This window comes from Diplotaxodon limnothrissa, linkage group LG4 (genome assembly GCF_057381915.1).
Source record: "Diplotaxodon limnothrissa isolate DT_005_m linkage group LG4, D_limnothrissa_male_GT1.1, whole genome shotgun sequence".
NCBI lineage: Eukaryota > Metazoa > Chordata > Actinopteri > Cichliformes > Cichlidae > Diplotaxodon > Diplotaxodon limnothrissa.
The window spans coordinates 10,736,669-10,747,221 of NC_140599.1; the positions used below are offsets into that span (position 1 = coordinate 10,736,669).

The following is a 10,553-nucleotide window of genomic DNA, read 5'->3' on the forward strand; positions in this document are numbered from 1 at the left end:
AAGACTTTCTGTCAGTGTTTAGCTCTTTCGTTCCATATTTGGATCAAACGTGGTTGAAGGGGTGGACGTTTCCATGGGAGAGGGAGAGAGAGAAGGCGAGGCTTTCATTTCCATTGCAGATTCTGATCTTTGCTGAGCTTTACTTCTGTTACATAAAAATACATAGAGCTCATATTGTTTCATGCTCAGGCTGGAGTCCAGTGGTGCATCTAAGGACTTGTGAAAGTGGGAAAATTAAAAAACAATAAATCCCTAAAAGTCATATTATGATCTTAGACCAGACTGACATAGTGTCTTTGTAGTTTTCAGTGAGTGAACTTTTTAGCTTTTTGGTGCAGAGCTTGATGGAAAGATTGATAGCATCTACACACTACATGTGTACATTGACCTTTGCTACTGGGGGGGTGGAGGTGGTTGACAATATTTTGTTAGCCTTGTTCAGAAGAATCCTACCTTCTTCCTCCTTTTTCTGCATTAATGCGAAATTAAGTTGATGAGCCAAACAAAACTGAGAATCTGGCTTTAACATTTTCAGAAAACTGGATGCTATGGAAGCTCTGTTTCTACAATAGGGGGGCCATGGAGGGTGGAATCAATCACAACAATTGGGTTATAAATTAATGTAATTCTTAAGTGTTTTTAAACACCTTTTAAATGGTAGAAATACAAAAAAAAATGCTTATTTATATAATAAATTCGCGATTTAAGTAAGTTTCTACAGGAAGCTACACATTTTAAGCTTAACATAGTCAGCTATGTTAAAAAAAATCATGTTTAATTTAGAAAAAAAATTCAGACAGAGGTAAGTTCAGATTTCGTGTTAGCTATTCTAACACCTGAATAAGTCGAAAGTTCGAGATAGCCAATTTGAAATTTCGCGTTATTGAGTAAAAATCTATTAAATATGGAGTTATTTAATAGAAATTTCCAGACAGTCACCCGAAATTTTGACTTATGAACGACAAAAGCAATAATAATTCATGAGCAAAAAAGCAGCAGCTCCCCTAGCTGTAACCCTTAATAATCCTGTCCTCGTGATCTCTTTCCCTCTGCCCCTCTCCTGCACTCTAGTCTAACTTGCGTGCGCGGCCTCGCGGGTGCGGGCACGTATCTTGGAGGCTCGGCCCCTACGCAACAGTGTGAGAGCGCGCAGGACTTAAAGCTGCTGTTGATGTGTCGCAGATTTTAAACACTGAGAGAGGCAGGCAGCAGGAGCAGGCGTGAAGGGGAAGAAGCGAAGGCAGAAAAACAAGCGAGCATCCGCCGTGACAGTGCGAGGGTTTTCCCCACACATACTCGTCTTTAAATAGTATCTGTTATTTAAATTTTTGCACTGCGACAAAAAACAACAACAAAAAAGCCAACAAAAACAACAACAACAACAACCGAAAAAGCATAGATACCCAGTTCGCGTCCTGCTCAGGATTCAGCGATCAGCGATGGAGCTGTCTTCAATTGGAGACCAAGTGTTTGCAGTGGAGTCGATAACAAATAAGAGGGTGAGAAAGGTAAGAATGAGCACGTAACTCACAGAAAAACTTAATCGCCTGTGTTTGTTTTCCCTCTTGAAGGAGCGCTCTGCTCCGGTTGCCATGCACAAACAAAACCTGGCTACGCACTTTTGTCGCTCCCAAATCCTTCTCCAGCTTTTACGCTAAGACACAACACCGATCTGTTTTCATGCAACTGCGCCAAACTTTAACACTGTTTTAGCGCACGAGTCGCATCCTGTAACCTTCATGTGCAACGGCTGGCGCTGCAGCTGCTGCAGCGTGTTCGTGTTTTGGAGGAGCCTACGCAGTTGTAGTGAAATGTGTGGAGGAAGAAGAAGGGGGGTGTGTGACCTGAAAACAGGTCTGACGGCCAGTAGCTATGCGGGCAGCTGCGCACTTTATTTTCGGTTAGATGGTGAGCGCTGCGTAAATCCGTCGCTGACTCCTTCGTGGTGGTGGCCCATTGATTTTTTTGCAGTTGGGGGTGGTGGGGGGATTTGGGGGTGATAATTTGAGCAGCACGAGCGCACTATAATGTAGAAATGCGCTCTCGCATAAGTTTAATAGAGCCTGTAAACAAACACGTTCTTCTCCTGAAAGCGCGCACTGTGCGCACGTCGGAGCTGCTCTTGTTTTGTTTTGTTTTTATCTCGTCTTCACTGGGACAAACTGCGAGCATTGATTTTCGAGCTGATAATTTAAAAAGTAAAAAAAGATTTTAATTTTTTTAAGATAAAATTGCGCAGCACCGCGTTGTTTACATGCCCCCGCCTCCCCTCATCTTCACGTGTGGCCCCACCTATACGAGCGGAGGGCTGTTCTAGAACGTCCACGAGAATCGTAGAAACCGGCACCTGCTGTAGCCACGTTCGGTCACGTCATCGCCAGCGAGAGACTAGCTGCAGCCACTCAGCCTCGCTGTCATTGACGTCACCCCTCACAAAAACACCCCTTTAAAAAAAAAAGAAGTAAAAATCCTCGTGACTCTCCCTCTGTCCCTCCCATCCACACTTTAAAGCGACAGCAGCTTGGTTCTGTATGCGCTGGAGCACGTGTTTTGTGTGTGTGCTGCATCATCTCTAAGTGTACACCACCCCCACCCCTCTGTCTCTCCTCAGGGTGCTGTGGAGTATCTATTGAAATGGCAGGGATGGCCCCAAAAGTGAGTAAGCCTTGAGTAATCATCTAGTGACCTCATCCCCCTCATCCGGTGTATATTTATGAGCGTTTATAGAATGTGCTTCTTCATACTAGATAGACTGACATCTTGGGTGTGTGTGTGTGTGCGCTGGCAGGTACAGTACCTGGGAACCAGAGGACAATATTTTGGACCCTCTCCTTGTTCTGGCCTACGAGGAGAAGTGCGTAATTACAGAAACTGTTGTGGTTTTCCTTTCATTCTGTTAGTCACACTTTCATATTCTTGCTTTTGTTTCTGACCTCTCTCTCTCTCTCTCTGTCTGCTTCTTTTCCAGCCGGGAGAAGATAAGAACTCTGACCTATCGCAGGAAAGGTCTTAGACCGAGGAGGCCCATCCTGCGGGTAGCGACACTTACCTTTCCTCTTGTCTCACAAACCTTTGTTGTATCTTCCTTCATTAATCCTAACTGCTGGCCAGGCTTGTTTGTTTAAAGGCAGTTGCACATTTATCCAGGTGATGACTTTTGGTATTTGTGCACACACACAACAAACAAATAAAAAAGATATTAAAGGGGTATTCCATCAATTTAACATTAAGCTTACAAATTTTTGGGATGTAGGAATCCTGGGACTTTTTTCTTCTTAGTTACTTATTGGCCTAAAGTTCCTCTGATGGGAGCGCCTTAGGTTCAGTGTCAAATCACAGACCTTACCATTAGCACCCAACAAACTCTGCCTTCTGCCGCCTGAACCGCCTGACCTGTAACCCTGCTGCTAATGCAACTTGATCTCAAGCTCCAGCCCAATAACCCCAATTACATCACCATGACATCAGCAGGATTATTTTTCAAGCTCGCTTTACTAGCTGAATGGTCCTCAAATGTAAGTTTCATGTATAACATTGCCAGAATGCCCCTTTGATTGAAACATTTACTTCTCATAAACAGCTGGAAATATAAGGAAACAAAAAAAACCCCAATGCTGTATCATTGTGAACAATACTTTTGTTGTTTTTTCTTCACAGTTCATTATTGTCCAGATGTTTTAACAGTTTAAAACATCAGTTTCTTTACAGAGTGACCCATTAGCGCTGATAATCAATCACTAAGATACAAAACCCCAGCAGAGATCAAGGCGCAATGGCCTCAGTAGTTTTTAAAAGACATGTTTCTAAAGCGAGGGGTGTGACCCCCGAATGGTCGTTGCTCTCACTGTGTCATTATCACTTCAGTCGTTAAAGGTGCAATTTGTAAGAGTTGCTGTCAAGCTTTGTCCCACACGTGGATATCAGAGCATCACAAATTAGCCAAGTCAAGCTCTTGATATCACCATGACGATGAGGACCAGAGAGGGTCCTTAAAAGAAAATCATGCATTAACACTTGGACAGAGTCACAGACTGTGTGCACTGTGCAGTGCTCCTTCTTTGGACCGACACAGTATGCATGCAACACTAACTCACTGCTGCCTGTTGTGGTAAATAGGTGGTACTTTTAAAAAAGGCAAGCCGGGCATAGCTGGTTTGGAATTTGCATTTTGCACCTTTAAGCTCCATTTACTTGTTTTTGAAGCGAGTTTAGAACAGTTCTGGTGTTTCGTGAGATGATGACTGTTTCCATTACTTGTATCAAACTGCAGTAAATCTGTAAATATACATCTTTTAATCTGATTTTAATGGCAGATATTGGCACATTTTCTGTACTTATAAATACGGTATTCACAGCAGCAGGATTGTTTTATTTATTTATGTATTTATTTTTTGGTTAGTATTCCACCATCCTAGCTAATCCTAGCTAAAACCATCCTGTCAACCAATTTCTGCAGAATTAAGACATTTCTAAAAAACAAAAATAAAACAAAGGTGTTAAACATGCTAAACAGCTAATGTTTGCAGTTTGGATAGTGGTGTTGGCTGCAGAAGTAAACTGAATATCACAGCATTTTCTTTACGACTACATTTCCCATACACGTGCTGTCTGTCAAAAATGAAATGCATCCTATGTTTCCACTGTAAGTAACTCAAAAGGCAGAACTGTATTTGCTTCCTGCTTGTGTGCGCAGTCATACAGCTTCTGACCTGCCACCATCTCTGCTCTCCCCCAGAATGTCTTTGCCATGGACCTCCGCAGCGCTCACAAGATGACGGAGAAGCCTCCGCCCCGCATTCGCCTCTCCCTCACCCGCTCCATGAGCACAGACGTGGACCACGTTGAGCACGGCAGCATGTACCAGCGCCAGGTGAGGAGGAATGGCTGGCAGAGGGTGGCCAAAGGAGGGCGAGATGGCAAACGTATGCATCTGCAGAAGAAGAAGATGGAGCCCATGGAGGAGGACTGGGGCGGCACCAGTGAAGAAGAGAAGTCTGAGAGCACCATGGGGGAGAGATGTGAAGGCAGTTTATATGGTTGGTTTGTCAAGCTGATAACAAAACGCAGTAGCCCCACCATGACCTTTGACCCTTAAAAATGAACAAGATGTGTCACCATCTCTTTTCAGGCCTGTCAGAGTGCAGCTCACCTGCTTTGCTCGAGCAACATGACCTGGAGCTGCAGGTGGGGGAGAAGTTGGGTGGTGACCTGATGCCGGTAAGCTCGCACACGTGGATCGACATCATGGGCGAGTGCGATTCGACACCGAAGCCAATGCTTGTGCGCAGCCAATCAAAGGACAGCACCTCTGCATCTGAGGCCAGACTGGGCGATGCAGTTTCTGTGAGTGACAGGTCAGATTCGGACAGAGGAGAGGAGGGCTGGGAGTCAGGCCCGGAGAGAAGCAATGCAACCTCAGTGATAGTGAGCATTCGGGGGAGCAGGGGGACGGCAGGTGACGCCGCTACCGTCTGCTCCCTGGCTGAGGTGAGGAAGGAGGAAGCGAGAGGCGACGATTCGATCGTCGCCCCAGAGACTGCTTCCCCAACAGCAGATCAGCCGAAGACCGTCATCTTGACAAAAGTGACTATAAACTCTGTGACGGTGACGTTTAAAGAAGCGAGGGTGGCCGAAGGCTTCTTTAAGGGCTACTGAACAAGGGTGACGAGTGGCACCGAGAGCTCAGAATAACCATAATTAGACTTGCCACTCATTTTGTACATGTAAAACGGTCACGTATGTAAGATAACTCTACATGTTTACAAAGCTACATTCATTTCCCACTGAGTTCGGTGAAGAAATTTTTGCCTTTGCATAAAAAGTGAGTGGTAATTTTATTATTGTGGCTCATTTATTAGATGTGATAGGAAGCCTGAGGCCCTTAAAAAAGTGCTCAAATTATCCATAAGAATCCAGCAGACTAAATAGGTCTCTGGCTGGTTTCTTCCCCGGGGCCGCTGGGTTTACCGAGAGTGAGACACACGTGAGACAGCAGCCTGAAACGATGCAGTTCAGATAACTACTCAGATGCAGCTACTTTTCTCAGTGCTTTCCAGCAAGACATCGGTCTCACACTCAGATCGGTTCTCGGGGCCCGTTTTCAGTCGCTCCTCTTTCTTACAAATGATTTTGTAAAGATGTTTCTTTTGTCATTTAATTATTTTTTTTAGTATTTGCACAGAGCTAACCGCATGCCCTGTCAGTCTGTGCCACACATGCTCAAAGCCCTGTCCTGTGCTTTGTTGAAGAGGTTTATTTCTGTCACAAAAGCAAGAAAAAAAACAAAGACAGAGAATTAATGCCTGTCGCTTAGATGAAGTTCTGCGCTTCAAGGAGGATGGATGCACAAAAACAAGTACTCAGCCGTGTTCGCCCTTTGTCTGTCCCTTTATTTTTCAAGTATGAAATGCTACCTGGTTCTATTTTTGTATTACCATTTGATAGTCCACTCTCTTCACTAGCCTTTGTGCATATCAAAACAGGAGGTGTCGTTTTACTCAGCTGCTGTGTAGGTAATGTGCAAATGAAAGCAAGTGTACATTCAGCCGGACCGTAGTGCGCTTTTATTTATTGCATGTCACACGTATAAGCTAAACTAACTTATGTCACTCGGTGTGTCCAAACAAGTCTCTTTCTCTCTGACAAACATGAAATGTCAAAGATATCTTCTCTCTTAAAAAATACATTTTTACTTTGACTCTATTTCCAATAAATGTGTACAACAGTAGCTGCCGCCTGGAGTGTGCTTAGAGGGGGTGGGTATAAAGACATGTTTCTGTGTTACCTTTCTGAAAGAGATGACGAAGCCAGTCATGAAACACAGATGTATCCAAATTTATTTATTCATTTCTTGGGAAGGTTTTTGGTTTTTTTTGTTGTTGTTTTTTGACAATGAACCTTCTTTGTTGTAGTTTTGCTTTAGTGCCTCGTGATGAGAGATTTGTTTCAAACCCACTATCGAAACCTAACAACCAACTGACGAGCAGTTTCACGCCCTTGTCGTGTCATGATAAATAAAGCAGAGAAAAGTTAGCTGTTCACTGAAATTTGGAGAACAAGGCACAAAAACATGTAAGTGAACCATTTATTTGGGGTTTTTTTGGCCTTACACGGAGAGCAAAAACCAGTTGGTACAGTCTTAAAAAGAGAATGAATGCAGCTCAAAGCAGCGTGAAAGACCAGACCTTGGTTAGATGTTAGACCACATCCAGCCAAGTCAAGGACACTCGAGGAGGTGAGGTAGGTGTATCGTCAAAGTCTGAAATCAAAAGACGCCTTCATGAATGTTCACAACAAGGTACAAGCCACTGGTTAAACTCAATAACAAGAAGGTTCGATTAGACTGTGTCAGAGCCTGCACAGCTCTGGAAATTTCTTTTAAAAGATGAAACCTAGATTAACTTGTAGCAGAATGATGCGAAGAGAAACCGCTCATGAGCTGACCTGTTTTCACAGAAATGATCCCCACTCCAGACACCTTATCAAATGGTGATTAACCCTCATGTTCATTTCTCCGGTACAGCAACGCTGTTCCTGGGTCAGTTTGACTTGGGGCATATTTAGTTATCTAAAAGTGTCAGAAACTTTTAGAAAATTACGATACACGTTATTTAGCATTATTAACTCCATTACTATTTCATTCAATAATTAGTGCAGTATACAATTAGTTTCTTACATCTCACACATGGGGGTTCAGTGAGGATATCACTAGTTTTTCATTATATACACTGGAAGGACTTACATATAAAATACAATCATTTTTCATGACATTGTTTTTTTTAATCTAGTCTAACAATAGGTGCCAATTTGTCTTTCTCTCATCTGGCAGTGCTTGTCTCTCAATTGTCAAATTGGCTTACTCTGCAGAAAACATAGTCTCCAGGGCCATCATGGCATAAAATATGTCTCTGCATCCCACAAACTGGCTGTTGATTGAACCTTTGACCATACATGGGACCCTCAAACATCCATACAAATGCATTTTATCCAGCTTCCAGTTCTCCCCCCAAAATCCACAGTCACTTTAGTCATTTTGAGCATGTCTGTCTGTATTGAATTGGGCTCAAAAGCTGACTTGATGTCTATCACGTGCCATCCTAGTGGGCCCTGGTGCTGTCTTCATTATGCTTCATGCCAACAGTTTTGCCTGATGTGCATTTGAGGATGAAGATCATTATATTTTACCATTTTCTGATGCGATTGTCGTGCTTGCAGGGATATGATTGGCATTTTCCTCATTTGGAAATCATCAGAATCAGAAATGACCTCAAGATGGTCTTCATCTTCAGACACATCCATCCTCCTCTGTGATCAAAGTTGAGTTCTAGAGCCTCCGTAAATCACGTGTGGCTGCAGAGTGTCATGTTGTTAGGACTCCTTTACAGAGAACCTTTATATGCTTTGCTTCTGTATTGCTGCACATGGCCTGATAAAGGAGACGTGGAAATCACTTCAGTAGGCCGGTCAGAGTGAAGTTAATGTGACTGATTGAACAGATATTCTTGCTGTTTGTCCTGTGTGCTAGTAGCTGTACTTCGAGTAAAAGAGAGTCAGTGAAAATGTAAAAGGAAAAAGCCAATTTTACACCAAAGAATAACCCACTCCATTTACTTGTTGTGTGAGAGCAACGTTTAAATATAAAGACAGAATTCAATTTGATGTGAGGTCAGTGAGAGGTTGTGGTAAAATTGCTTTCAGGCAACAGGGGAAAAACAATTAAGAATTAAAGTTGTGTCTAAAATCAGAATTGATCATTATTTATTACTGATACTGATGGTGATGCAATTTTCTGGAGAACTGATTTGTCACTGGGTGCTGATTTCATACCTGTTGATCTCTAATCTGAATCTTAACCTGCTCCGGAGCGGGCCTGGTTGATGTGACTGCTGATAGAAGCAGCCTGATGAAATGAAACGGGAGATTCTGACCTGATCTCAGTCCAACAGAGCAGAGCATGCCTTTCAGTTATCAAGTACAAAACTGAAGGTAAGAAAGTCCTGCTTTATTCCACATATTTCAGTTTCTAATGATCAAAGAGGAGACAGTAACCTGAACACATATTGCCAAACTTCTCTTCATTTCTCTTCAGTCACTCACACACTTCTATCAATGCCTCTTTAAAGACAAACAACACTGTATTCTTCATCCAGTGGTTTGAAATTTGGTTGGGTTTTTTTTTGTTTGTTTTTTTTAAACCCTCCACTAGAGGGCATAATGCTCTCACGCAAAACATTCCTGTAAGTGACGCCATGAGATTCTAGTGAACAGTGTGATTCATGGGTCAGCGTGTCAGAGGAGTGCAGCACGGGAAATGGTGGCGCTGCTGAAATAACAGTGTTTAACTGGAAGAGAGAAAAATCAGTGTCAATTCCCACGATCATGGGGAGAGAAAAACTAACACAGGGCTTTCAATAACAACAAGTAGAAATGGATGAGCACAGGGCATGCACTTTTGTGGAGCATGGCTTTTACCTAATGTATGTGAAGGGAATCCTTTCTGTTGTAATCAGAGGAAGGTTAGGCTGTCTATTATCCAACAGACCCAAGACACCAAGACGTCTGAAGCTTTGCAGATTCTGCTGAATGTGAGGGAAACTACACATTCTTGAGTCACTGTTTCAGTTTCTCACAGGGGCTGGCTCATAAAGGGATAAAATTGCTTTGATTGTCACATGTTGTTCAAAGAAGGTATGCCGACCTACGGATACATCCAAACTGAAACACCAAAGCTGTTGCCAGACACCTCCATTCATGGCATCTGTCAGTTTCTTGATCTGCTGACGATCAACCTTTCCTGCAGCATCCGCGGCCTCCCAGACACTGTTCAGAGAGGTGTGCTGTTTTCCTTCACAGTGACTCTCCCACAGGCTCTCGGTGGGATTTAGGTGTGGTTTGGGACTGAATCCGTGTGTCATTATTCTTTCATCTTTAAGGCCTGCGATGGAACATTAGCCAGTATAAAATTCACAGTCTTCTTGAAAGATGCAGACCTTCTCATCTTTAATAACACCAGCCCACACCAGTACCTCACCTCCACCTTGGAGTCTGATTTGAAGTGGAAGAGCCACCATCCATATCCTCTGTCAAGAGTTACTCTCATCTCATTGGTCCATAAGTTTGTCCTTGGATATTTCTTGGCCCGGTCTTGACTTTTCAGTCGGATACGCAGCTTCCGTGTCTCTGAGCACTGAACGCCTTTTACCATCTGGGCACTGCAGGTAGGCTGCAGTACTGGATTATGACAGCGCTGGAGGATAACGGCTTCCTGGCACCTTCACATTTGATTCTTCTCCAATTTCTGGCAATTCATTTGCATCTTTTCTTTTCACAGCATGTTTTTGTGAACTTTTTGACTACTGCCAACAAAATGTTTGATGGTTCTGTGATCATGGCACATGCTGCACCCCTCTGAAAAACTTTTTACTTTTTCTATTTTGCTTGTCAGAGTCAGTCAAATCTCTTTTTTTGTCCCATTTCGCCCAAGGAAAAGACACTGCCTATTATTTATCTTCTATCTTGAAATGGGCTGTTGATCTCCTTAGGCCGCATTCTCC

General features: G+C 43.2%; 1 protein-coding gene across 1 annotated transcript; it reads left to right on the forward strand.

Moving 5' to 3' along the window:
• Nucleotides 1-1,162: 1,162 nt before the first annotated feature.
• cbx7a (chromobox homolog 7a) lies at nucleotides 1,163-6,782 on the forward strand. The gene is made up of 6 exons (XM_085351439.1): nucleotides 1,163-1,508; nucleotides 2,612-2,655; nucleotides 2,789-2,854; nucleotides 2,969-3,035; nucleotides 4,736-5,036; nucleotides 5,129-6,782. Exons 1-6 carry the CDS (start codon nucleotides 1,440-1,442, stop codon nucleotides 5,653-5,655), a joined length of 1,074 nt encoding a protein of 357 aa, XP_085207565.1. The 5' UTR covers nucleotides 1,163-1,439; the 3' UTR covers nucleotides 5,656-6,782.
• The last annotated feature ends 3,771 nt before the right edge of the window (nucleotides 6,783-10,553 follow it).

Excerpts from the sequence above, each read along its gene's own strand:
- cbx7a (XM_085351439.1), top strand. The coding sequence starts at position 1,440 with ATGGAGCTGTCTTCAATTGGAGACCAAGTGTTTGCAGTGGAGTCGATA. Across the intron at positions 2,855-2,968 it reads GTTCTGGCCTACGAGGAGAA|CCGGGAGAAGATAAGAACTC; the intron begins GTGCGTAATTAC and ends CTTCTTTTCCAG. Across the intron at positions 5,037-5,128 it reads ATGTGAAGGCAGTTTATATG|GCCTGTCAGAGTGCAGCTCA; the intron begins GTTGGTTTGTCA and ends ATCTCTTTTCAG.